The 25,361-nt window shown below is 36.4% G+C and overlaps 1 protein-coding gene across 1 annotated transcript in view; it reads left to right on the forward strand.

The window, feature by feature from the left end:
* Nucleotides 1-25,361, forward strand: part of Usp7 (Ubiquitin-specific protease 7) — a 518,151-nt gene that overhangs the window by 101,387 nt on the left and 391,403 nt on the right. The window contains exons 4-5 of the mRNA XM_090378438.1: nucleotides 12,781-12,879; nucleotides 16,196-16,269. Of these exons, the coding sequence (XP_090234564.1) occupies nucleotides 12,781-12,879; nucleotides 16,196-16,269 (173 nt within the window). The remainder of the gene's footprint in view (nucleotides 1-12,780; nucleotides 12,880-16,195; nucleotides 16,270-25,361) is intronic.

The following is a 25,361-nucleotide window of genomic DNA, read 5'->3' on the forward strand; positions in this document are numbered from 1 at the left end:
ATCAGGAAATAGAAACTTGGAGGTTACAATTAACCTTAGAGATTGCATCTCTGAACTGACAATAGTTTGGACAAACGATGTCACTGAATACATTATTCAAAATTTTTTTTTCGAAAGGGGGATTTGCATTGAATACAGAAATCGAACAACAACTGGACGAACAAGATGAACTGCCCCTTTCACAACTGAAAAACTTTTGGACATTATTAGAATCGTCTGGAAACATAAAAAATGAAATAACACTGGATAGTTATGTTTATGTAGATCACAGCAGAACATCCAAATGAAGATGAAATACTGCTGAACAGTGTTAGACGCGGCCATGATCACGAAAAAATTAACGATGACGCTGAAGATGCATCAGAGCAACCCATAGAAAAGCCAACTTGCAAAGAAATGATTTAAGCTTTTAAAAAGGTTCTTGTGGGTCTACAGTTTTGTGAAAATGTTCCTGATAATGTTTTTAATGGTCTGAACAAATGTGATGTTTTCTTTGAGAATCAGACAATGTTTTAATTGTAATGTGCAAATGAAAATTACAGATTTTTTTTTAAAATTTCTGATACTTTCCGGCGAAAATTGTGTAAACGTAATTTAAATAAATGTTTTCGAAATAAAATACATTAAAAATAAATGCAGACTCTTTTTCATTTTCTAATTAGATAACAATTTCTAATAAAAAAGATATTCTCTGTATAACGAAATTTCTCTATAACAAATTTTTTCGCTGGATTTATTGAATTTGTTTTAGAGAAGTTCGACTGTACATATAGGCAGTTCCTGCTTTACGAGGTTTTTTTTTTTTTTTAAGTATCAACAAAATCGAAAATATGAACATTATTTGCAAAAAATGAATGTTAAACATTCATAAATACTGCATTTCAAACCATGCTCATAGCTATGCAATACAGTGTATCCCCACTTTAAGATATTAATCTGTTCCAGAGGCACCATCATATCGGGAAAATATCGTAATGTGAACCCAATAACACATTGTTTTTTGGTTATTTATTCCAAGACCTCAGAAGTTGAAATTTTTGCTGTCTAACTAAGCCAGTTATGTCTTAAAGGTAATTTTTATAATGAAAATTGTATTAGTTACAAATTCAAATCATTAAAATGCACTACACTCTCATTGTTATCATAATTATGTTCTGATATAAGAATCAATTTTGAATGCTTTTGTGATATTTTTCTAAAGCCGTTTTCTGTAGTTCATGACCATAAAACAGTAAAAACAATTTGCACTTTTTGGTTTATTGGGCTTTCCTGTTAGTTGAATCAATTATAAATGGGTAGTAAACTCGATGTCATTGCATTTTCGAAAGCTGGAATTTTGTGTGTTTTTACGTTATTATTTTGAAATGTGTTTTACCTTCACCAAAACTTTCAATCATTTAAAAACATAAATAAATTTTCAGAATTTTCTCTTTGTTCCTTTATTCCAAGATTGGTTTTTGCATCACTTTGTGCTTGAAGTAAAACAATATTGTGGAGATAAAAATATTCCTTTTCGGGTGATTCTGATTTTAGATAATGCACCTGTCCACCTACCATTTTTGCAACATCACTACCCTAATGTTAAAATAATTTTTTGCCACCAAATATGACACCACTTTTGCAGCCAATGGACCAGAGCATTATTTCAACGTTTAAAGCACATTATCTTCAGGATACATTTTGACATGCTAATTAATTAATCCAATGGATAAGGATAAAGAATTCCATATTTTAGATTCAATTTTAAAAATTATACAATGAACCTGTGACAAAGTTACAGAGACGAACATGAAGGGTAGTAGTTGTAGTGGCATGCGATGCAAGAAAGCAATTGTATGAGCTTATGTAGTATCAGCCAAAAAAAAAAAAAAAAAAGAAATCACACCATTCCCTCCAAATGCCTGTTGAGTTCCTCTTTCAATTTATTCAACCTATCAACGACAGATGGAAGTTTGTTCCAGTAATTAACCACCCGTGCAGAAATTTGCTAAAGGCAAATTTCTGCACATCTATTCTACATCTGTCCTTTCTTAATTTGAATTTATGCCCCCTTAGGTTTGTAATCTGAACAAGTGGAAGGATCCCATCCACTTTTTCAGATCAGAATTCAGCGTGCTCAACCCATTCTGATGAGATCATTCCACTTGTTCAGATTACGAAACTGTGTCCTCAGTTTATTGATCATTTTAAAGGATTTCAAGACCCAGCAGAGATTGTACAAAATGAAACAGAAGCAGTTGTTAACCAATTGCTGCTTGACGTTTCTTAAACTGATGTCTGATGTCTGCAACGACTCCCAACTGATGGGAGTCATTGCGGTACAGGTAAACACATGGTTTGAGTTAGGGTAGCTAAGAATAGGAACAGGTGCATGTATACTTGTGTGTATACCAATGCTAGGAGTTTGGTAAATAAATTTGATGAATGTGAGGTATTGCTCAAAACATCAAAGGCAGATATTGTTGGGATATCAGAGATATCCCAACAATCAGATATAAGGATCAGAGATATCAGATATAAGGAATGCAGAACTCAAATTTGGAGAGTACAATGTGTACAGACAGGATAGGAAGGGAGGAGGGGTTATGCTATTAGTTAAGAAACACATAAAATCCAAGGAAGTGAAGCCAGTCGACATCGCTGGACAGTACAGTGTTGAGTCAGTTTGGTGTGACATAAGCATTGGGAGATCAAAATTGAGAGTAGGAGTGTGCTATAGGCCTAATGACTCTGATGAGTATAATAAGAAACTGTACGGGGAAATACAATGGGCCAGTAAATCAAAGAGTCTTATGTAATGGGGGATTTTAATTTCCCAGATATTGACTGGAATTTGTCGGTTGGTCACTCGCACACTAGCAAGGCTTTTCTGGATTTATTTGATCATTGTTTTCTACATCAGTATGTTCGGGAGGCAACTAGAGGGAGTAATACTCTTGATCTGATTATCAGTAGTGATTCTTCATGCATTAAGAATCTGCAGATAAAGGAACCACTAGGTGGCAGTGATCACAATGTGCTGAAGTGGGATTTACTCAAAGAGGTAACTACCATTACGGATACGGGGAAGGGTTATTGCTTTCGTAAAGGCGACTATGATGGACTGAGACAGTATTTAAATTCTGTATAGTGGGACCAACTGATGATGTTACCAACAGCAAATTCAAAATGGGAAGCAGTCAAAGAACTTATCTTGGAAGCTACTAGGATTTACATACCAACTAAGAAATATTGTTCAAGGTTTATGCCTAAATGGATGTCAGATGAACTAATGAGACACATGGCATTGAAGAAAAATGTATGGGATACATATAAATTAACATGTGACAAAGAAGCATATGATAGATATAAGCTGATCTGTAACCAAGTTACAAAGGATGTTAGGCAGGCGAAGGCAGATTACGAGAAATCTTTGGTAAAGGATGCAAAGAAAAACAGCAAAGAGTTCTTTACTTATGGAAACTCTAGAAGGAAGGGAATGAGTCAGATTGGTCCACTTGATATCGATTGTTCAACTGTTGATGATCCTGCTCAGGTAGCTAACAAACTAAATGAATATTTTGCATCTACATTCAAACATGAGTTATTCAGCGAGGGGTATGCCATAGGTGAATTAAACTCTGGCAGTGAACTATATGATTTTGTAATAACAGAGAGCAAAATGAAGGAGAAATTGTTGAAGATGAACATAAGAAAGACACCTGGGGTGGATGGGATCTATCCAGTTATATTAAATGAGGCAGCAAAGGAAGTAAGCAAACCCTTAGCCATAATTATGAGTGCTTCCTTGGACTCAGGGGAGGTACCCATGGACTGGAGATGTGCATATGTTACCCCAATTCATAAATGAGGATCAAAGGCTGACACAAGTAATTATAGACCTGTGAGTTTAACTTCTGTTCCAGGAAAATTAATGGAGGCCCTGGTTAAAGAAGCACTGCAGGATCATCTAGACAAGACTTCAGTTATAGCTCGGACACAGTATGGTTTTGTGAAGGGGATATCTTGCCTGACCAATTTGATTGGATACTATGATGCAGTCACAAAAGAACTGGATGCAGGGAATAACTTTGATATTATATATTTGGATCTTAGAAAGGCTTTTGATACTGTTGCACATGGAAGACTGCTGCACAAATTGGAGCAGTGTGCCATTGGAGGCAAATTGCTGCTATGGATAAAGGGGTGGTTGAGTGGGAGAAGACAGAGTAGTAATCAATGGACACTTCTCATCGTGGACTGATGTTATTAGTGGAGTCCCTCAGGGTTCAGTGTTGGGTCCATTATTGTTTTCTGTACAGTGATACCTTGGTTTGCGAGCATAATTCTTTCCGTAAACGTGCTAGTAATCCAAAGCACTCGTATATCAATGCGAATTTTCCCATAAGAAATCATGGAAACCCAGAATATTTCTTCCAAAACTCAAAAATATTCATATACTGTAAAAATGATTAATACAAAATACATACATACCTTTTCATATTTTTTATATTTAAATTTAATATACATAATGCAATCGGATTTGTGGTAGGATGACTTTCACTGTCACTAACGGAATCACTGCGATCTGTTGACTCTTTTTGTGCGACTTTAACAAGGAACCTCTCCAATGACACTTGCCTCCTCTTGAGGATTTCGCGGAAATATGACAATTGCATTGTCGTTAAACAGATTCATCGCTCGAAGTATTACAAAATGAGGAGGCATGCTTGATACACATAAACAAAGCTGCGTGCGTGTAGCAACTGAATAAACAACACCGTAAAGGCAGAGATACACTATTAACATCTCACATTTTACTAAAGCACATTTCTAGGGGTTACTACCATAAAACCATAAAAACAATTTCCAGTTACATTCCTGCTAGGGGAATCTGTTATAAACTGGTAGTAAACTCAATCTAATTGCATTTGCGATTATTCTGATAGCTGATTTTGTTGGTTTTTACGTTATTGTGGTGAAATGTGTTTCCTCTTCACTGATATAAAAAACATTAAAAAAAAAAAAATACATTTCCAGAATCTTCTCTTCATTCCTGTCGTGTTGCGTTCGGTTGGGGTGATTCTGCCTTCGACTCCATTTCTTGTAATTATGCACAAAGGCGAATCGTGCATAATCTAATTCGGTTTGTGTTATATAAGCTATTGTTCGCGTATTTATAAATCGTGTATGATTGAAATCGTTTAGTGTAAACACGTGTTATTCGAGGACTGACTGTACTCGTACTGCAAGACCGTGCTCGTTTATCAAGTTAAAATTTATTAAAAATTTTTGCTCGTCTCGCAAAACACTCGTAGACCAAGTTACTCGCAATCCAAGGTAACACTGTATTTATAAATGATATTGATGATGGTATATCAAGCTTAATGTCCAAGTTTGGAGACAATACAAAGGTTGGCAAGGTTCTTAAGGACACTACTGATGCTATGATGCTGCAACAGGATCTGGAAAGGTTGAGCAGATGGGCTGAGAGGTGGCAAATGAAGTTTAACATTGACAAATGTAAAGTACTACATGTGGGAAACAGTAACCCCCAGAGCAACATATGAACTATGTGGTACTACACTGAGATTAGTAGAGAATAAAAAGGACCTGGGGGTTATTGTGCAGGCAGATATGAAGTTCTCTGAGCAGTGCCGATGGGCTGTAAGAGTAGCTCATGGGGTCTTGTCAATGATATACAGGAATTTTTTTGTAGCAGTGATAAAGAGGTGATTATTTCCTTGTATAAGGCAATGGTTAGGCCACACCTTGAGTACTATGTGCAGGTCGGGAGGCCTCATTTCAAAAAGGATGTAGATCTGCTGGAATGAGTACAGTGAAGGGCAACAAGATTAGTGAATGGAACAAAGGGTTGCTGTTACGAAGAAAGGTTAAGTTTTGCAAATTACAGTGTCTGTAGACTAGGCACCGGCGAAGTGATCTGATAGAGGTGTATAAAGCCTTGAATGGTTTGAACATTCTCAATGCTGATGGGATTCTTCCTCTTGCTCAGAATAATCACCTGAGAGGGCATAAATTCATATTGAGGAAAGACAGATCTAGGATAGATGTGCGGAAATTTGCCTTTAGCCTGCGGGTAGTTGGTTGGTTGGTGGAACTGACTTCCATCCCTAGTTGTGGAAGTTGATAGCCTAAATAAATTTAAGGCTCAGCTGGACATGTATTTCGAACGAATGGAGGGGTGAAATGCAAGTGTTTCTTTATTTTTTTTTTTTGGCTGATGCTGTATAAGCTTGCTTTCTTGCATCATATGCCTCTACTAATGATAATGTCGGTGATCTGCTGCAAGCACACAATGGAGAGCTTACAAATGAAGACCTCTTTGAAATAACATGTGAAGAAGCTGAGGAAGAAGAAGTGTTAACAGCTGAAACTCCTGTTTGTTCCTTCAATCTCAAGGGCATAGACGAAGCTTCTCAACACATTTTCTTCTCCATAGTAGTAACTTTTTTCTGTAGGCTGAAACCTCTGTGAGTTTCAGAATGTACATGTTGCTTTCCTGTAGCGAGAGATTCAGCACATTCAGTTGTTCAAAGAGTTTTTTCAAGACCATTCAACGAAGTGTCTGCTCGTGCATGCATCCCAGGCAGGATGCTTTTCTCTACAAATTGAATTGAAGTAAGCTCTAGCCTCTTTATATATTTTTTTCAAACAGTCAACCCCAGCCAGTGGTCTGTTACCTCTCTTGGCAACCAGGAAGTTATTATGTGTGTGTTTAAGGTTATTTTTCAAAACTGGGACTCTGGATGCACCAAGGGACCAAGTTTTGATGTCTCCTTTTCTTTTTTAGAGATTCGTCACATAACTCCTCCAACTAGTGAGTCAGTTGAAGGCTAACTCACCCAAATGGTCAATATTTTCAGTTGTAAATAGCTCCTCAACAGTCTTATCAAAAGACTCCCAATCAGCCTGTTTGGTCTTGTTCCTTGGGAAGTCATGGCTAAATCTTAAACTTTTAGGATCATTTGGGACAATACCAAAAGAATAACATAGTGTTCACGCAAGACTACGAAGGGTGAACACTGCAATTTCTAATACAATTTACCAAATGCTCTGTTTGAAAAAGTGATATCTATAAAAGACTTCCTGAGGCAGAAACAAATTCGGGGATGACTAGGTGAGTTCCAGAGAGTCAAACTCTTAGACTGGATAAACTCCTCCAGCAACTAGCCATTAGGGTCCATGGTAGGACCATTCTACCTAGTTGATGTTGCATTTGCATCTGATAGGATAACTTTCTTTCCTGGTAGCTTATTCAATGCTACCTCTAGATAATTTAAGTACAGGTCGATGGATTGTTTTGGTTGGGAACCAAATATATAATGAAATGAAGAATAATTGACCTAACACAGCCTCCAAATATGCACAAGCAGAATGTTTTCTACATAAAGTATTGATTCGAGTTACGGTAATAGAGGGAGCTGCAGAAAGGACGGATAGGAAGGGAGGTGGGATATACTGTTAGAAAGAAAACATAAAATGTAAGGCAGTGCATCCAGTTGACATGAGTGGCGAGTGCAACGTTGAGTCAGTTTGGTGTGACATAAGCACACCAAACAGAGAAAGCAAAAATAAGAGGACTGTTTTATAGGCCTAATGACTCTGATGAGTACAGTAAACAACTGTACAGAAAAATAGAGTGGTTCAGTAAATGAGAATGTTTCATGATCGCGACTTCCCATATATTGACTGGAACTTATGGGTTGGTCACTCTCACACTAGTAAGACTTTTGTGGATTGACTGGATGACTGTTTTCTACAGCAGCATGTTCAAGAGGTAACCAGAAAGAGTAATACTCTTGATCTGATTAAGAGCAGTGATTATTCATGCATTAAGAATCTACAGATAAAGAAACCACTAGGTGGCAGTGATAATGCATGAATAATCACTACTAATGATTAAATCAAGAGTATTACACTCTCTTTCTCTCTTGTTGCCTCTTTAACCTGCTGCTATAGAAAATAGTCATCCAGTAATTCTATTAAAAGTCTTGCTAATGTGTAAGTGACTGGCCCTCACATTTCAGTGAATATCTGGAAAAAAAAAAAAAAAAAAAAATCCTCCATTATAAGACATTTTAATTATCTGGTATATAGCACATTAGATATATACACACTCTTACTCTAATTTTTGCTTTCTCAGTGCTTGTGTCACACAAAAGTTACTCAGCATTGCATTGGCCACTTATGTTAACTGGATGCACTACCACCACATTTTATGTGCTTCTTAACTAATAATCTTCCCTCCTCTTATCCTCTGTCCTTTCTGTTTGAGGAGGCACTGCAGTGGCTATAAATATGGTCATACTGTCTGGAATGGCAGTCAGAAAACTCCTGTCTGTGCAGTCACTGGTGACGACTACAAAAACTGCCAAAGTAAAATTAGCAACCTGCAAGGCAGCACGGCTGACTGACTATGGCCATCACATCAGGGATGCAAAATACTCCTATTATAAAAAGATGGTGAAACTCATGCAACCTAGGACAACTATGGGCTAGATTGAATATAAGAAATGCAACCAGGGCCCTAAATCTTGTCCAATTGAATGCTCCAGGAGCAAGAACTGTTGTTGATCTGATCAAACTCGAATTAGAAGAAGAAAATAATATATCTTGGTACTCCAAAAACCCTATGCACATATAAGTATGGTTCAAGGATACCCAAGAGGCTATAAAATAATAGAATGCACCTCAATTGTTTCCCTATACAGCAGTAGTTGTCAAAATCACTGGCCTTTCAGTCACAAAGGTGGGGTCACCTCTGCTCTCCAGTGGCAGTCTGTGCCCATATCACTAGTGGTGTAGGACAGTTCTACATTATATCTCTTTACAAGACCAGTTGGAGACTTAAATTTTACTATAGATTATTTACGAGCAGTTATTAACCCACTAACTGCAAATATCATAATGTGTGCTGATGTCAACTGCTGGTCAGCCTTATTGTATAGATGTGCAGAAGACAGAGCAAACACACACAGTGGCCAGATATTAACAGATTATATAGCTACCTTTCCTTTTCAAGGTGTTAAACCAACCACATAGCCTACCATCTTTCAGCAGTAACATGTGGGAGAGTGACATTGATGTCACTTTTGCCACCAATTCAATATCCTATAAGATTACAGACTGCTGTGTCCAGCCGGCCTAGACCACATCAGATCCCAGAGCCATCACCTTCAAACTAAACAGGCAGTTACAAAAAACTCAACACTCCTTGTTGGATATCAAAAGGTATAACCTTAAAAAGGCAAACTGAAAGAATTTTGCATAATGTACAGCGGTCTAGCTGCAAAAACTGGAAAATGAGTGGTCTAGATCAGGCAACTAGACCACAATTTTGACTTATGATAATAATATAATAGCTTGGACAAGCAAGCAATGACTATGACAAACATTTTAACAAAAACAGCAAACCTGTTTATCACACAGAAAAAAAAAAAAAACATGGAATCAGGCAGTCCCCTGGTGGTACCCTGAACTGACTATACTCAGGAAAAGGCTGCACCAGGCGAGGAGAAATTTTCAGAGCCAGATCATCTTGGCTGAAAAATGCGGTTGATGCAATGAGATTCTTATTGTATCATTCTTATTTTTTAATTTTATTTATTCTTTTTTTATTATTAGCAAGTGGCCTCTAGCCAGAGACTGGAACCCACTATATACATATATGTATTATACACCTTCATATGATATAAATATGATATACAGAAATATAAATTGAGGCACAGGGAACTACAGCACAAGAACATGGCACCATGACCCATATGAAATAAATAAGACCAAAGTGGTGCAAGGAGCCACTGATCTTACGAAGTCAACATGAGATGATAGTCTGTAAGCCTTCTACTCTTCTTTCTTCAAGTTCAAGCAGCACTAATCTTCTCTGGAACAGTTTCTTAGAAAAAATTTGGAAAGCCTGAAAAATCTTGCTCAGTCTCAATTAATTGAGCCTCATTGCCCTCAGTCAGGTGATCAAGATTTGGACTAGCAAATAAAAATTCATTTCTGAGATACAAGTACTCATGACAATAATATAAAACATGTCTCCAGAGCCATGCAGTGACACTGCGACCTTTATGAAACACCCAGCTGATTCAGGCGCCTCCGTAGCCAGGTGGGAAGGAGCAGCAGTTCGTAGCATACACTTCTTGATTAGACCGGGGTTCGAGCCTGTCACCACCAAATACGGAGGATGCGGAAAGGTCAGGGAATGACCACCGCATATCCCGGAGCAATATGGCCTTAGTTGCTAATGCTCCTAAAAACCAAATAACAAACAAACAAACAAGCAAACCCAGCTGATTCAGCTTTGCTAAAAATGAGCCATGACCAGTTAATAAAAACAGTTTGTTGATTAGGCACAAACCATTTTTCTGTGGGAACACCAACAACAGAGGGAAAGAACCTATGAGTTATTTCACCTCTATTTGAGTTAGACCATCTATGATTCCAAAGAGTCGTTAAGATAGCTAAGATTCGCTTTGCCTCATTCTTAGGATCATTAGCCAAATCCAACTCAAGATCACGAATAATAAAAGGAGTTCCATGCCGAATGCTGAAAGTCATTACTCCATAAATAAGAAAGAGGTCAATTGCCATTTTACAGAATTGACAATCTGTAGTGCATCAGTGGAGGCAGTTCTACAAACTAGAGCCATCTGCAGGAGCATCATCCTCTGAATGGAATACAGTTTTTTTATGTAATTTTTAAAATTAACACAGTCTATCCAAGCTGAGGCTTAGTGGAGGAACAGGCATTCTGTGTGTTATCAGACACTCAGTCTAAAACACTGATGAATCCAATATCTTTCTATTTCAGAAGATTTATGAGAAGTCCGGTTGGCCTGCCTTCCTAAAATCCACTCATGCACACCTTCTCGATGGTAAGTCTTCTTACGTCACTTAGGTGGCAATGAATGTGTAGAGTGGTTCTCTACAAGACGCTTGGTCAGCATGGAGGAAAAGACCAAACCCTCCAGCACATGACAGCACAATGAAACAAATGGCCCTCAGTCCCCAGCTGCTTTCACTTCCTCTCTTACAGCAGCGAGAGAATCGGAGTGGAAGCAGAGGGTGCTAAGAATCTCTGAGTACGACCAGGCTGCCATGCACGGAAACTGAACTTTCTAGCTGATCTAACGAATTTTCTAGCTGGATTTATCGAATTCGTTATAGGGAAGTTCTACTGTACTTCTAATTGGCAATTTGGACATAAGAAGACATCCACAAATCAAAATTAACATAACCACTATAAAATTGGTAACAGAACTAAAATATCTTGGAGTAGTCTTTCTGTTGTCTTACACCAGTCTTCTGAGCTACTACAGATTTTACAATTGTACAGATTTTTCTGTACGATTGTAAAAATCCGTAGGAGAAATCTTCTACAGATTTTTACAGTTATACTGTCTTCTGTTGCCCTCTTGTATCAATGAGTAGTTTCTGATTATGTGATTGTCCTTAGCTGGCTATTATTTTGTTTTTGGCCTAGTCTAGATACACTCAAAACACAGTTGTATGTATATCATATGGTATATATGTGTGATGTATTACTGATGATTTATATCACATGGCACATATATGATGTGTTACTGAAGGAGAGCTCCATTTCATAAAAAGGGTGTACATAATAGTGGCCTCTCTGTGTCATTATTAGGCACAACATTTTTCCTTTGGTCCCTTATTTTAAAAAATCAAATGTATACTGTTCCTGCTTACTCATGAAAAGGTAAAAGAAATGTATTTGAGCCATATTCTCTGCTAATTTTATAATGTAACATGAATGAAATTCCTAACAAACTGTGTATAGTGCTGTATATTTTTGATTATCTCTCAGGTCTGGCCATGGTTGTACCAAGCACCACGTTGTCAAACATAACTATAAATATGCTCATAGGTATTAGAAAAGACAGTACAATTGTAAATGTGAGTTGCTGCAGTTGGAGCTATCAGGTTTCTAGAATGATAGTAAATTGACACATAAACAATTTACACTTTAATGGCGCTGAAGATCCCTCTGTCTAAGATTGATGATGTGATATTTCATAACATAAGGCAGACTGGTGCTGAAGGTGTTATGAAATGACCCAGAAAATCACTGAAGCTAATTGAATGTAACTGTAGAGCCCCGGAAAGAATAATCCATTTGGAATGCAGATCAATGTTGTTACAGCACTACAGGCTTTCGTTGAGATGATTGTGATACATATCAGAACTAGTACGTTGCATAGGATGCTGCATAGTATGTGTTGTCATGGTCATGCAGCTATCCACAGGCCTCTAGTAATGCTGACTAATGTCATTTGCCACCTGGTTTACTGTAAAGCTCACCATCCTTGGATATTAGAGCAATGAAACCTCTAGATTGAATTGGTATTTTTGGGTACATGTGAGGAGAGACTGCCAAAAAAAAAACAGCACTTAACAACTGCTTTGAAGGCTGAATGGTGAAAAATATTAGAGGACATTGAAGAAAAAAAAAAAAAAAAAAAAAATGGTGGAAATTGTTTACAAAAGCAAAAAAACTGGAAGTGACTAGAGGCTGTTAAAGGCTTTCAGAATGCATTATTATTATTTTTCCTGTAAATAAAGGTTATTTGTAGATATGCAGTTGTCTGGATATTAATATTATGCTAGAGTAGTTTGTTTAATTTTCTGTGTTTTAGTCAACAAATGATATCTTTTAGTTAAAAAATATCTTGCTGTGTTAATTGTATTCATGTTAAATAGGAAATATAAAAAATGAATAACACTTTTTTTTTTTTTTTTTTTAAATAGGAAAATCATGGTGATGCCAAGAACAAATCAAGGCCAAGATAGGCAGCCTACAAAGAGCCTTGGATTTTTCTTACAGTGCAATGGAGAGTCTGAATCATCGTAAGAATTGCTTTTGTATTATCTGCTTTATTAATCCATTAAAATTTGTTTTTTGTTACAAGCTAACATTAAGTAGCATCTTTTGAGAGAAGCAAAATCATACCAAGAATTTCTAGTACAGTATTCTGTAGAGTTGTCACATTTTAAAATGCAACAATGAGAATGCAACCTTATTTCAGAGTGAAATATGGATTTTGGGTACATAAGAATAACTATAAAGAAAATTTAGTTATTATAAAAGCAACTATTATAATAAAGTATTAAATAGATTAATATTATATAACTGTATATAATATTTAATCTAAAACAGTTTTTTATAGAAATGTAGCTATGAACAAAGAATAAACAAAATTCTGTTTATATCTATAGGTATATTTCTTCACACAAAATACACTTACAGTGCCACTCATTATAGTGCTGTTTTTTAAAAAATATCCGAGACGCTATCACATATAGACCTTTTCATCATTACTGTCATTGAAGTTAATACTTATTTGTAATTCGGTTTTCACTTTTTAGGTTTGTATCCTGTTTCTTTTAATTGTCCAAAGAAATTTCATCCTTAAAAATATTCTCTTTGGTTTAGTATTTCTATTTAAAATTAGAAGAAAAAAAAAAAAAAAAAAAAAGGAAATTAGTTTTTTATATTTGCTAAATTTTGAATATACAGTGGCAGACAAAAAAAACTGCATCACTTTAAAAAAAGTAACATTTGTAGTGAAACGTAGATGATATTGTTTGATTACAGTAATTTTGTTTGTCTCAAAGCAAAGGTATTGTGCCAGATAACTCTTCTATTGCATCACACAGTAATTGCAAGGTATTGTGTCAGCCGTTTCAGTATCCTGTTTTACGGAGTTGTAAGCACGGAAAAATCGAAATAACTACATCTTGGGGAAATCAAGGCACTGTTATTTCAGAAGTCTACTGTAATTTAAAATCAATAAATAAAATTACACTTAGCATCTTGCTAAAATGTGAAACATGATGATGATGATGCTTGTGTTATGTTTTATCACCCAAGTGACTTACAGCTTTCAGCTTAGGTAAAAGTGATAAATCTTGGATTCCGATTAGAAATATCGTGGAACTTTAACACCACTTGAGTTTACAACTGTTACTGAAGAACTTTTGTGCTGTAATTAAGACTGCACTGCATACCAAGACAATAAATGTGGAAACTAAATTGGATTATTTCTTAATTTAGATTACAGCATTAATTGGTTTATGTATTGCCTTAATATTAATTCTACTTTTACTTTGTAGGTTTACATGAATTACATATGCACTGTATTTTTTTTAAAAATTGTTTTCTTTTCTCTTATAAATAAAAGAAAATCTAAACAAAATATGTATTATTCTTATTATTGTTATAAAAGGCTTTTGTTATTTTTTTTATTATACCTATTCTATTTTGTATTTGTCACGATTATTTATTATTATTGGTAGATATATGCATACAAAATACCGAATTGCTGATAGTGACCTTGTTACTACAAACCTTGTTATTACAAAAGATGTAAATTTAGGTCCCTTGAACTTTGTATTATTTGAGTTGCTACCGAAATTCCTTTCTCTTAAGTGATCCTGCAATATTTAACTAATGATTCCATTATCTTCCTTGGAGCAATATCCTAATTTCTCTGAAATGTAAACTAATGAACCAATGTATACTCTCCACCATGACTTATGGAAGTGAAACTTGGGCACTCGCCAAAAGAATGGAAGAGGAGCTGAAAATTACACAGAAGAATGGAACGAACTATATATTAGGAAACAGACTGTTGGATAAGAAGAGCAACACATAGATTAGGAAGCAAACACAAATAAAGGACATTCTTATCAAACTAAAGAACTGAAATGGACTTGGGCATGGCACTTAGCTCGAAGAAACAATGACATATGGACTAAGAAAATAACAGAATGGTGCCAAAGAGTAGCTAAGAGAAAACCTGGAAGACTACGACAGAGATGGATCGATGAAATTCATGAGTTCATGGGTAGTAAATGGATGGCCATTACACAAAACAGAAGGAACTGGAAATTAGCTGGAGAGCCCTTCATCCTGCAGTGGATTGAAAATGGCTGATGATGACACAGTTTTCCACCTTGTTCTATCCTTCAGTACTTGAATACCTTCTTTATGCAGGGCATTGCATTTAATACCCATATGGGGTCTTTCTTGCTTAATTGTATGTTACCGTTAGTCTGTACCGTTTTGTTTCCGTTGTTGTGTTGGTGTTGTTTCCTTTGCTATGCTTTTCCCATATCCAGGCCACTCCTGTGAGAAGCTACAGGTGAAAACCTGAGAGGTTCTTAAATTTTGCACACCAGTGTGTTATTATTTAGATCATATGATTTCCGAATTAAAATTTTGCCTAATCCATTGTTCTCCCCCCCCCTAAATGGGGAGCTTATTTTCTATGTTCAATTTACTCAAAATGTCATTGGTATACTTATTAAATGAAAGCAAAAGAGCTTTTATTTGTAAAAAGAACATAATAAGTAATGCAGTGGTTGTTGTGTGACGGCAGATGACCTTCTTTGTTATAGTTAACTGGAGAGAGCACAACCCACTGAAAAGCAAGCATCACCATTGTATATCTGTTACTGTCCCCCCACCCACATAGAATGCTTACATTTGTTCTGGAAATACATCAATGACATTTTTAACCAAACTGTAAACTGAGGGTAGGAACCGGTATTTCCTTTCACAGAAGATAGTTGATTAGATAAACTTTTTTATGTTCAGAAATTGGCAAATCTGTAAAATTACTATTGGAGCTTTAATATCAAATTAAAAAATTTCTCTTCAAATATGACAAAAGTTCTAGATGGCAACTAGCCTAATCATTTAAAAATAAAAGAATAGATGCTGGCATTTTAATCAAAATACTGTGCATTGCCTGGTAGATAGGTAAGACTGTGGAGTGCCAAATTCCTTGCATGTTGTGGCTATAGTCAGGGCATGTCTTACTCCTTATACTGGAACTGGGAGGCTAATTACTAAATTATTAGTTAAATATTTAAACCATTCAGAATTTAGCTTCCTTCTTTTTAGCTCAGTATTTTTAATTCTTGAACAGACCTTATTTGCTCTTCTTTCATGTCATTTTGAGTTTTTCTTAAAAGAAAAATAAGTAATGTAATGAGCTTTATATTACTATTTCTTATTTCTGTGTTATTTATATTTTATCTACATCTTCTGATGTAATTTAAGTATATTAAGTAAGCTGCTTATTAAATTTTATGATATATACTTCCTGATTTCAACTCTTATTTTCTTTTTTTATATTTATATAAATAAAAATTTTAGCACTTGGTCATGTAATGCTGTAGCAGAATTAAGAATTATCAGTCAAACAGAAGGAGTAGAAAATTTTACTCGAAGTAAGTTATTTCTTGGAATTCGTTTTAACATTGAATTTTAAAGAACATATTGATTTTTAGTTTATATTCTATAATTTTGTGACAAAATTTAAAAATAAACTGAATTGAGTAGAAAATTTTACTCAAAGTAAGTTATTTCCTCTGAATATTTTATCATTGAGTTTCTGAGAGTATCTTCATGTATAGATTATATTCTGCAATTTTGTGAAAAAAAAAAAAAATTGAAAATCAGCTGAATGCAATTTCAGCTTTAATGTGGCAAAGTTGTAGAAGTTATAATTTCTTTTTTGTAAATTATTTTTACTAGTTGCTCATGCTGTTTTTATTCAAGTCATTCTGCTGTGTTTTTTTATTCAAAAGCAGAAGAATACAATCTGATTTCAGTACTTCACGACAGCATCCATATAATGTACCCCTTACCATGGCAGAGTTATGTAGCGCACTTGCAAGATCCAAAAATAGTGCTGCTGGCCCTGATGGAGTGTACTATGCCATGATATATCATTTGAGTGAAGGATCCCAATCTGCCCTGCTGAAACTGTATAATAGAATCTTTGACGAAGACTACTACCCTACCAGTTGGCGTAATTCTATTGTATTAGCTTTCTCAAAACCAGGAAAGGACCCTTCAAATCTAGCAAATTACTGACCGATAGCTTTAACTAGTTGTATAGGAAAAATATTAGAAAAAATAATTAATGCCAGATTGACATGGTTCCTAGAGACTGAATGCATTCTAAGTCAAAATCAATATGGATTTTGAAGAACTAGATAACACTTGACCTTATGATCAAAGCTGAAGGAAACATCCAAAATGCATTTCTCAGGAACGAACACCTAGTGATGATATGTCTTGACATTGAAAAAGCTTTCGATACAACCTGGCGATATGGAATCCTTCACAATCTCTATGAATCCGGTCTTCCTGGTCATCTTCCAAAATTTATCCCGAACTTTTTGTGCGATAGGTCCTTTCAGGTACAATTTCACTCTGCTCTCTCTCTCTCTATCTCTCTCTCTCTCTCTCTCTCTCTCTCTCTCTCTCTCTCTCTCTCTCGCAAATATTTTTGGAAGAGGGGGGGGGTCCCTCAGGGTTCTGTGCTTAGTGCCATGCTCTTCTCCCTCAGGATTAATTCGATTACTAAATGTATTCCCGACACAGTTGAAACATATCTGTATGCCGACAATCTGGCAATCTCAAGCCACTCACAAAATGTGTTTCATTGAAAGGCTGCTTTAAGGCACAATTAACAAGCTTGTTAAGTGGGCCAAAAATAATGGATATGGACTTTCAAAATAAAAACAACAGCAATTCATTTTTGCCGTAAACGGAATTTACATCCAGATCCCGATTTACATCTTGACTCTCATCCAATTACTTTTCAACAGAGTATTAGCTTTCTTGGACAAATTCTGGATAAAAAACTTATAGTTTCTTAGAGCATATTAAGCACATTCGGTACAACCTGTCTAAAGAAGCTGAATCTCCTCAGGGCAATTTCTGCTATGTCATGGGGTGCAGATCGGTACATGCTTCTGCACTTATACTGGTCACTCATAAGATCCAAACTAGACTATGGGTCTCCTGCATATGCCTCAGCTAGAGAAAGTGGATTAAAATAGCTTGACCCAATACATCACAATGCTCTCCGAATTGCACTGGGAGCTTTTCGTACATCGCCAGTTCAGAGTCTCTACACGGAAGCCCACGAACCACCTCTATTTCTTCGTCAGCATGCTCTGTTATTAAGTTATGCAGCTAAAATCAGAAGTTTCCCACATCATCCTATAAAGCAGTATTTATTCACTCCAAAATGGCATAATTTGTACCAAAATAAACCTTTGCAGAATAAACCATGTGGCATTAGATTACAAAGCATAACTATGTGCTGGGAACTAAATATGAATAACATAATTCTAGATATTAGCACGGCTACGCCACCATGACAAATACCATTGGCCAATGTTTCAGTGTTCAGCAGATCCATGCAACTCACTCTTTTCAGTTCTCTAATTTTACCCAAATTTACACTGATGGCTCCAAGACAGATAGTAAAGTTGGCGCAGCTGCAGTTCTACCAAACATTACAATATCCCAGCAGCTCCCTTTGGAGTACAGTATTACACTGCAGAACTGTATACTGTCTTGATGGTTCTAGACAATGTAAAACAGTCATATCCTCAAACTATTATCTACACTGATTCCTTAAGCGCTGTATCTGCTCTTCAGTGTAAATTTCCTTCCAGTCATCCGTTACTACAACAAATTCAAATCAAGTTAGTGCAGCTTCTTGCAAACAGGCAAAAATTAATTTTCTGTTGGATACCTGGGCATTCTGGAATCATAGGAAATGAACAAGCGGATCTTGCTGCCAAGAATGCCAGTCACATAACGTCAGACATGTAGATACCTTACACAGATTTAAAACGCATCATACCTAACTCTGTTAGAAAAAAATGGCTATCCATTTGGCAGGGAGAAAAAAGCAATAAGCTCTTTCAGATTAAAAATGATCACAAGAGGCAATAGAAAGGAAGAAGTAGTACTTACCAGAATGTGAATAGGACATACCCACCTAATTCATAGTTATTTACTCACTCAGGATGACCCTCCACTATGCAGCAACTGTCAAACTCAACTCACAGTAAACCACTTGATCATTGAATGCCCATTATATCTGAGAGAACGACAAACAGCTTCCTTTTCTCATCTATATTCCTCTAATAAACTTACCTTACAGCAGATTCTCGGAGATCGAAAAGATATTAATGATGTTTTTACCTTCCTCAAAATGATAAACAAATATCATCTTATCTGAATCCTTTTATTTAATATAACAATCATGTACCAAATAAGATTGTAATAGGTGCATTATAGACAATAAATCCAACAAACAACAACAACAACTTCTAGAGAAGATTGAAAGCTTGAAAAGTGGCGACCCCTGTACGTTGGACCTGGTAAAATGAATGTTAATGTGCACCAGATTAGCCAATATATGAAAGTTAAGGCATAATGTGACGTAGTGGAAAATGCTGATGTAGTAGAGTAGACAAAACCTGAACCCTGTGAAGATGAATATGTAGTAGTATGTTTAGAAATAGTTTCTCCTCCATCCTCGATAACTCTAATAATTTCTGAGAAATAAAAATGAACGGTACAGGATAGTTAAAAGCGTGATGAAGATATAAGATAAAGCTTGTGTATTCCTGTGATTGCAAACCCATTCTTACAGAAGGACCTTGAGCTGAAGTTGCAAGTTATTATGCCTGTGAATTTAATAAAACAAAACCCATATATAGAGTAAGACAAGACAAAAAGAAGAGAAATGTAAATGAATGAAGCTGTATTGATATGGATGGGTGCCTAGTCTCAAAAAATCAACTATTGCTGTTATTAGGAAGTAACACTGAAGGTGATTTTAAATTGAAGCCTATGCTTATGTACTGTACACGAAATCCTAGGGCTTTAAATGGATACAGCCACCAAACTTCCAGTCAATTTGCATTCAAATAAAAAAGCATGGATGACCAAAGCCCTATTTGAAGATTGGTTTACATCATATTTCTGTCCAACAGTTGAAGCCTATTGCAAGAAAAATAATCTTACTTTTAGATAATGCACTTGGTGACTTAAATGAAAATGCGAAATTTGTTTTTTACCAGCGAATATGACTTCGTTATTGCAACCCATGGATGAAGGGACAATTGCAACTTTCAAGGCTTACTATCTCCATAAATAGTAAGTGCATAGGCATTTAAAGCTACAACAGGAGACAGTGCAATTTCTGTACCAGAACTTTGGAAAAATTATATGAGTGGCCATTGAAAACATTCAATGTCCACTTGCGCAAACTATTTTACTGGCTTCAAGGATGCAGTTCAAAAAGTTATTGAAGATATAACTAATATTGGTTTATGATCTTGGTTTCAAAGGCTTGGATACGGCTAACATTCGAGAATCACTGAATTCTGAAGTTCTGAATCACTGAGTTCTGAATTCGTATTCAGAACAGCTAAGTGACAATGATGTCCTTCAAATAGAGGAACAGCATGCGTACAAAGAAGCTGAAGAAAAAGAGTGTGAGCCACATGAAGCTGTTGCTGCAAAGGAGATAAGAGAAACCTCAAACAAAAGGTAATGGATGTTGATCCTAACATTGAAAGAAACATGTTATTTCGCCTGGGCCTAAAGAAGCTTGTTGTCAGCTATCGGAATTTGTAGGATGAAAAAAAGAAAGCCAACGCTGCTTCAAATGACTGTGTTCAAATATTTCCATAGCAGATAGCTTCTTCATTATGTATTTTATGTAATAAACATTTAATTCTATAATTATTTTTATTTTCTTTTGCATGGTATACAGATAAAAAGTTATTTAAAAGGTATTTTTAAAATTCTTTATGGACATACCCTGAAGATCATGGACCAATTATAATTTTTCTTATTGATTAACGCATTTCCGTTTTGTGCAATGCACTTGCAAGTCGAATTAATCGCATTAATCGAGGCCAGCATGTTTTGCAGAATTTTTTTTAAAAAAAATGTGTATTGTGCTTATTTTGAAGTGAAACTCGGTGATCAGGAAAACAATAGACTCTCCATAAAGTTTGCCAAACCTATGTTGAAGCATTGAGATTGTGGAAGAATGGTAAGCAGATGGCTATGCCATTTGCAATTCCTATGATTGGGCAGAGGCTACAAACCATTGTGATGATTACTTTTTTGCTTAGTTAATGTAGAGGGATACAATGCAAAAAGTAAGAAGGGTATTGTGTATCCTAATATTTCATCTGCCATTAGAGCAATCCCACATGGAGATAACCTGCCGATTCCATGCCGTCTACTTATATTGGAGAATGTCGCAGCAGAGAGGGTTGAAAGTGAATCTTCTGAAGATGAAACTGAAGTCTACATGCCTTGAGAAATTGTGTCCAGCCTTTGGTAACTGCTTTCACAGCATGAAGATTAATTAACTCAATGATATGATAAGAGATATAAATTTACCAAAAGAATCTGAAGAACTTCTTGGTTCTAGAATTCAGTCAAAAACTTCTTGCATATGGGACATTTTTCTCATGGTACAGACACAAAGAATGAGAACTAGTCTCCTACTTTTCTGAGGATGATTCTATAGTTTTTTTGTAGTAGCATAAATGACTTAATGACCTATTTAGGAATTAGTTATGATCCTACAGTGAACACTTGTTATTGACTCATCTAAAAGGAGTATCGAAGGTGTGTTACTCCACAATGGAAATAAATATGGATCAATTCTATTAGCTCATTCTGTGCAGTTGAAAGAAACATATGAGAACTTGAAGAAGTTATTGACAAATATTAAGTATGATGAACGTGGTTGGTTGCTGTCTGCTGACTTTAAAGTAATAGGCATGTGACTTTGACAGCAATCTGGTTACACATAAATGGTTTTCTTCATTTTGGACAGTTGGGCAAGGAGTAAGCCTTGGGATGTCGAGGTCTGGCCAAAGAGGGGCAGTTTGTTGTCTGGATCAAAGAACATAGTTCATAAACCACCGGTAAACCCGAAAACCATTCTCCTTCTACCCTTACGCTTCAAACTGGTTTGATGAAACATTTTGTTAAAGCTTTATCTCATGAAGGTCACTGCTTTAATTACTGAATCAAATTCCCATCGATTACTCAAGAGAAGCTAAAACAAGGTATTTTTGTTGGACTTCAAATGTGCAAAGTTATGAGGGACTGAGATTTTGAGGGAAATATGAACAAACGAGAAAAATGGGCACAGATTAGCTTCAGGTCTGTTGTTGAGAACTTCTTAGAGAACAGAGGATCCAGACTACAAGGATAGAGTTGAAATGTGTTGGCAAACTTCAAGAAGCTGGACTGGAACATGAGTGCCAAGGCACATTTTTATGCACCCGCATCAACTACTTCCCAGAAAATCTAGTGTTAGGGAAGAACAGGGTGAGAGGTGTCACCATACATTAAAGACAAGGAGATGAGGAACCAGGGGAGACAGAATGTCAATATAATTGCTGAATTTTGCTAGATGCTGAAGAGGGACCTGTATTGTAGATGGATCTGCAAGAAAATCAAAGAAATGAAAATTTGACTCATAGTTCAGTTTTTAAAATAAGAGATGAGTGTTTAGTGAACTTTTTACCACACAGCCCTTTTTAATAGTGTTTTCAAAATTTATTTAAATATAAAATTCTGGTAAAAGAATTTTACCAGAATTATACAAGATCACTACTTTATACAAGAGGATAATCACCTCTTGTATAAGAGGTGATTATCCTCTTGTATAAGGTAGTGATGACACCACACCTTGAATACTGTGTACCAGTCTGGAGGCCTCACTTTAAGAAGGATGTAGAGCTGCTGGAATGAGTACAGAGAAGAGCAACAAGATTAGTGAATGGAACAAAGGGTTGCTCTTATGATGAAAGGCTTAAATTTTGCAAATTATAGTGTCTGGAGACTAGGCACCTGTGAGGTGATCTGATGGATGTGGATAAAGCCTTGAATGGTTTGAGCATGCTCAATGCTGATAGGATTCTTCCTCTTGCTTCGAATAATCTCCTGAGAGGGCATAAATTCTAATTGAGGAAATACAGTTGTAGGATAGTTGTGCGGATGTTTGCCTTTAGCCTGCGGGTGGTTGATTGCTGGAACAAACTTCCATCCGTTGTTGTTGGATAGGTGAAAAGAGAAGTTTTTTCTTTCTTTCTTTTTTTTTTTTTTTTGGCTGATGATATGTAAGCTTGCTTTCTTGCATCATGTGCCTTTACTAATTCTAATGCAAATATGATTGAAGATTTCAGTGAAGGGGAATCATATTTCACCATAATTTATTTATAACATAAAAATTCACACAATTCCAGTTAATGGTTTTATTGGAAATGCAGTAAGATCGAGTGTATTACTACCTGATAAAATAATAGATTACACTAACAGAAAAACCCAATAAACAGGAAAGTGCAAATTGTTTTTATTGTTTTATGGTTATGATCTCCAGAAATGCACTTTAGAAAAATATATGAAAAGCATTCAAAATTGATCCTTAATATATGATAATAATTAAAGTTAGTGCATTTGCCGACTGGACTGCGTTGACCTTCCTTTAAGCCAATTTGAGGTGTTTTGACGAACACCTCAAATTCATCAGATTTATTTACCAAACTCCTAGCATTGGTGTACATGCAAGTATACGTGCACCGATTCCTATTCTTAGTTACTCTAACACAACCCATGCACTTTACCCACCTGGCTAGCCCGGTCGGCTAGCCAGGTGGGTAAAGTGCCTGCCTGGTAACCCAAAGGTTGCGGGTTCGATTCTCGCCTAGGGCTTGGATCAAAGTACTGCAAAAACCTTGGGAGGTGCATTATGGCCACAGAAGCCTATGCGCCAATAACTACCAAAAAAAAAAAAAAAAAAACAACCCATGTGTTTCCTTTTACTGCAATGACTCCCAGCTGTCTCTGAAATCCCCTGCGTCTTGTTTTCCAGGCTGCTGCTCATTCCAATATAAGCAGTGCAAGAATCAATTTCACCTCTTCCAGTGGCTACTGTTAACCCCCCTCCCCCAAGCTAGCAGTTTTCCGACCCACCTAACACTGTCTTGATAGCATCAGCAAATATTCTTGCTCCCTTTCTATTTAAGTGTATCCCATCCCTGTAGAAGCAGTCTCTCCTGTTAACACGCGCAGACCAGGCTGAGAAAAATTCTACCCCTTGAGCCTTGCACAATCTCTCCAGGGCCGAATTGATCGACAGAACTCTCATCATATACTCCCTCATATTGTGTCTGGGAAGATTTGCAGACACTTTCAAATTTAACCCTAATTCACTTTTTTTTTTTTTTTCAACAGTGACATGTACTTGTTAAGTAATTCTGGCGCTGTCCTACTCTTAATATTATTAGTGTCAACGTGTACAACAATATCACCTTTTGTGCCTTAAAAGATGATATCTGCTCTACAACAGTATCAACCTTTGTCCCTGACAGACATACCTTGGTCCTGTTCCACCTCTCCCTTTTGCACAATATGTTCCCCATTTCTCTGACAATAGAGTCAATGACAACTACTAGTTCCTGTGGGACCAGTGCATTCTGCCTTGGGGGGTTGCCGCTATGTTGCGTGATGTTCAAGTGCAAGATCTTGCATTGATGTGGGCAGTTGTGAGATTGATATTGGTCCCTCAATTTAGATAGGCCTTCAAGCTCTCATATAGGCCCATAACAGCGCTGAGTTGTCGACTGATTAGGGGCATTGCTGAGTGTTTGTCAGGTTTAACAGGACCCATGCCGCAGACATTCTAGTCATACTTAGATGAATGATCTTTTCAGTGATGGCAGTGAACACAGGCAACTCTAGTAACCCTTAAAATTTTATACTTTAATTAATTTTTGTACATTAGCAGTTTTGGTTCGATTGTATCAGATAGCCTTGCACACGTTGTTTCACTTTCCCCAAATTTCTAGCAATATTTAAACGTATTATTTCCCATGACAGTTTTGGTATAATGAGGGATACTTTCCTTATAAACATTCACCTTTTTTTTTTTTGTTGATGAATTTTCTTTGAATATTTGCCTGCCAGGCACAAAATTACAAAGGGCACTAGGAAAGTTTTGCAATATGACGCAACAATGAATCACAGGAAGCTGCTTGTTGCTGCATGTTGAGACATGTTCATACGTGCATAGTAGCCGCCGCGCCAAGTCGATGGGCTCAGTTATTCATTAGTAGTGAGAGTGTAAAGTGCTTGCGATGGCATCGTGGTCACGAAATGAGATAAGGACAGTTTTGCGGTATAATTTCGTGCGTGGTTTAACCATAGACCAGTGCTTAGAAGAAATGACTCTTGCACTAGATGATGATTGTCCACATCGTACAACGATATTCAGGTGGTATAGAGAATTCCAAAGGGGAAATTTCACTCTGGAGGATTCTGAGAGGCCGGGAAGGCCACGAACGTCAGTTACGGAGGAAAACGTTACTGCTGTGAGGAAAATGCTTGACGAAAATAGGCGAGTGACCTACCAACAGATAGAGGATACTTTGGGCCTAAATGCACCAGCAATTCGTTCGATTCTGCAAGATCA

The sequence above is a fragment of the Mastigoproctus giganteus genome, chromosome 7 (genome assembly GCF_048544385.1).
Source record: "Mastigoproctus giganteus isolate SK-2022 chromosome 7, ASM4854438v1, whole genome shotgun sequence".
NCBI classification, from domain to species: Eukaryota; Metazoa; Arthropoda; class Arachnida; order Uropygi; family Thelyphonidae; genus Mastigoproctus; species Mastigoproctus giganteus.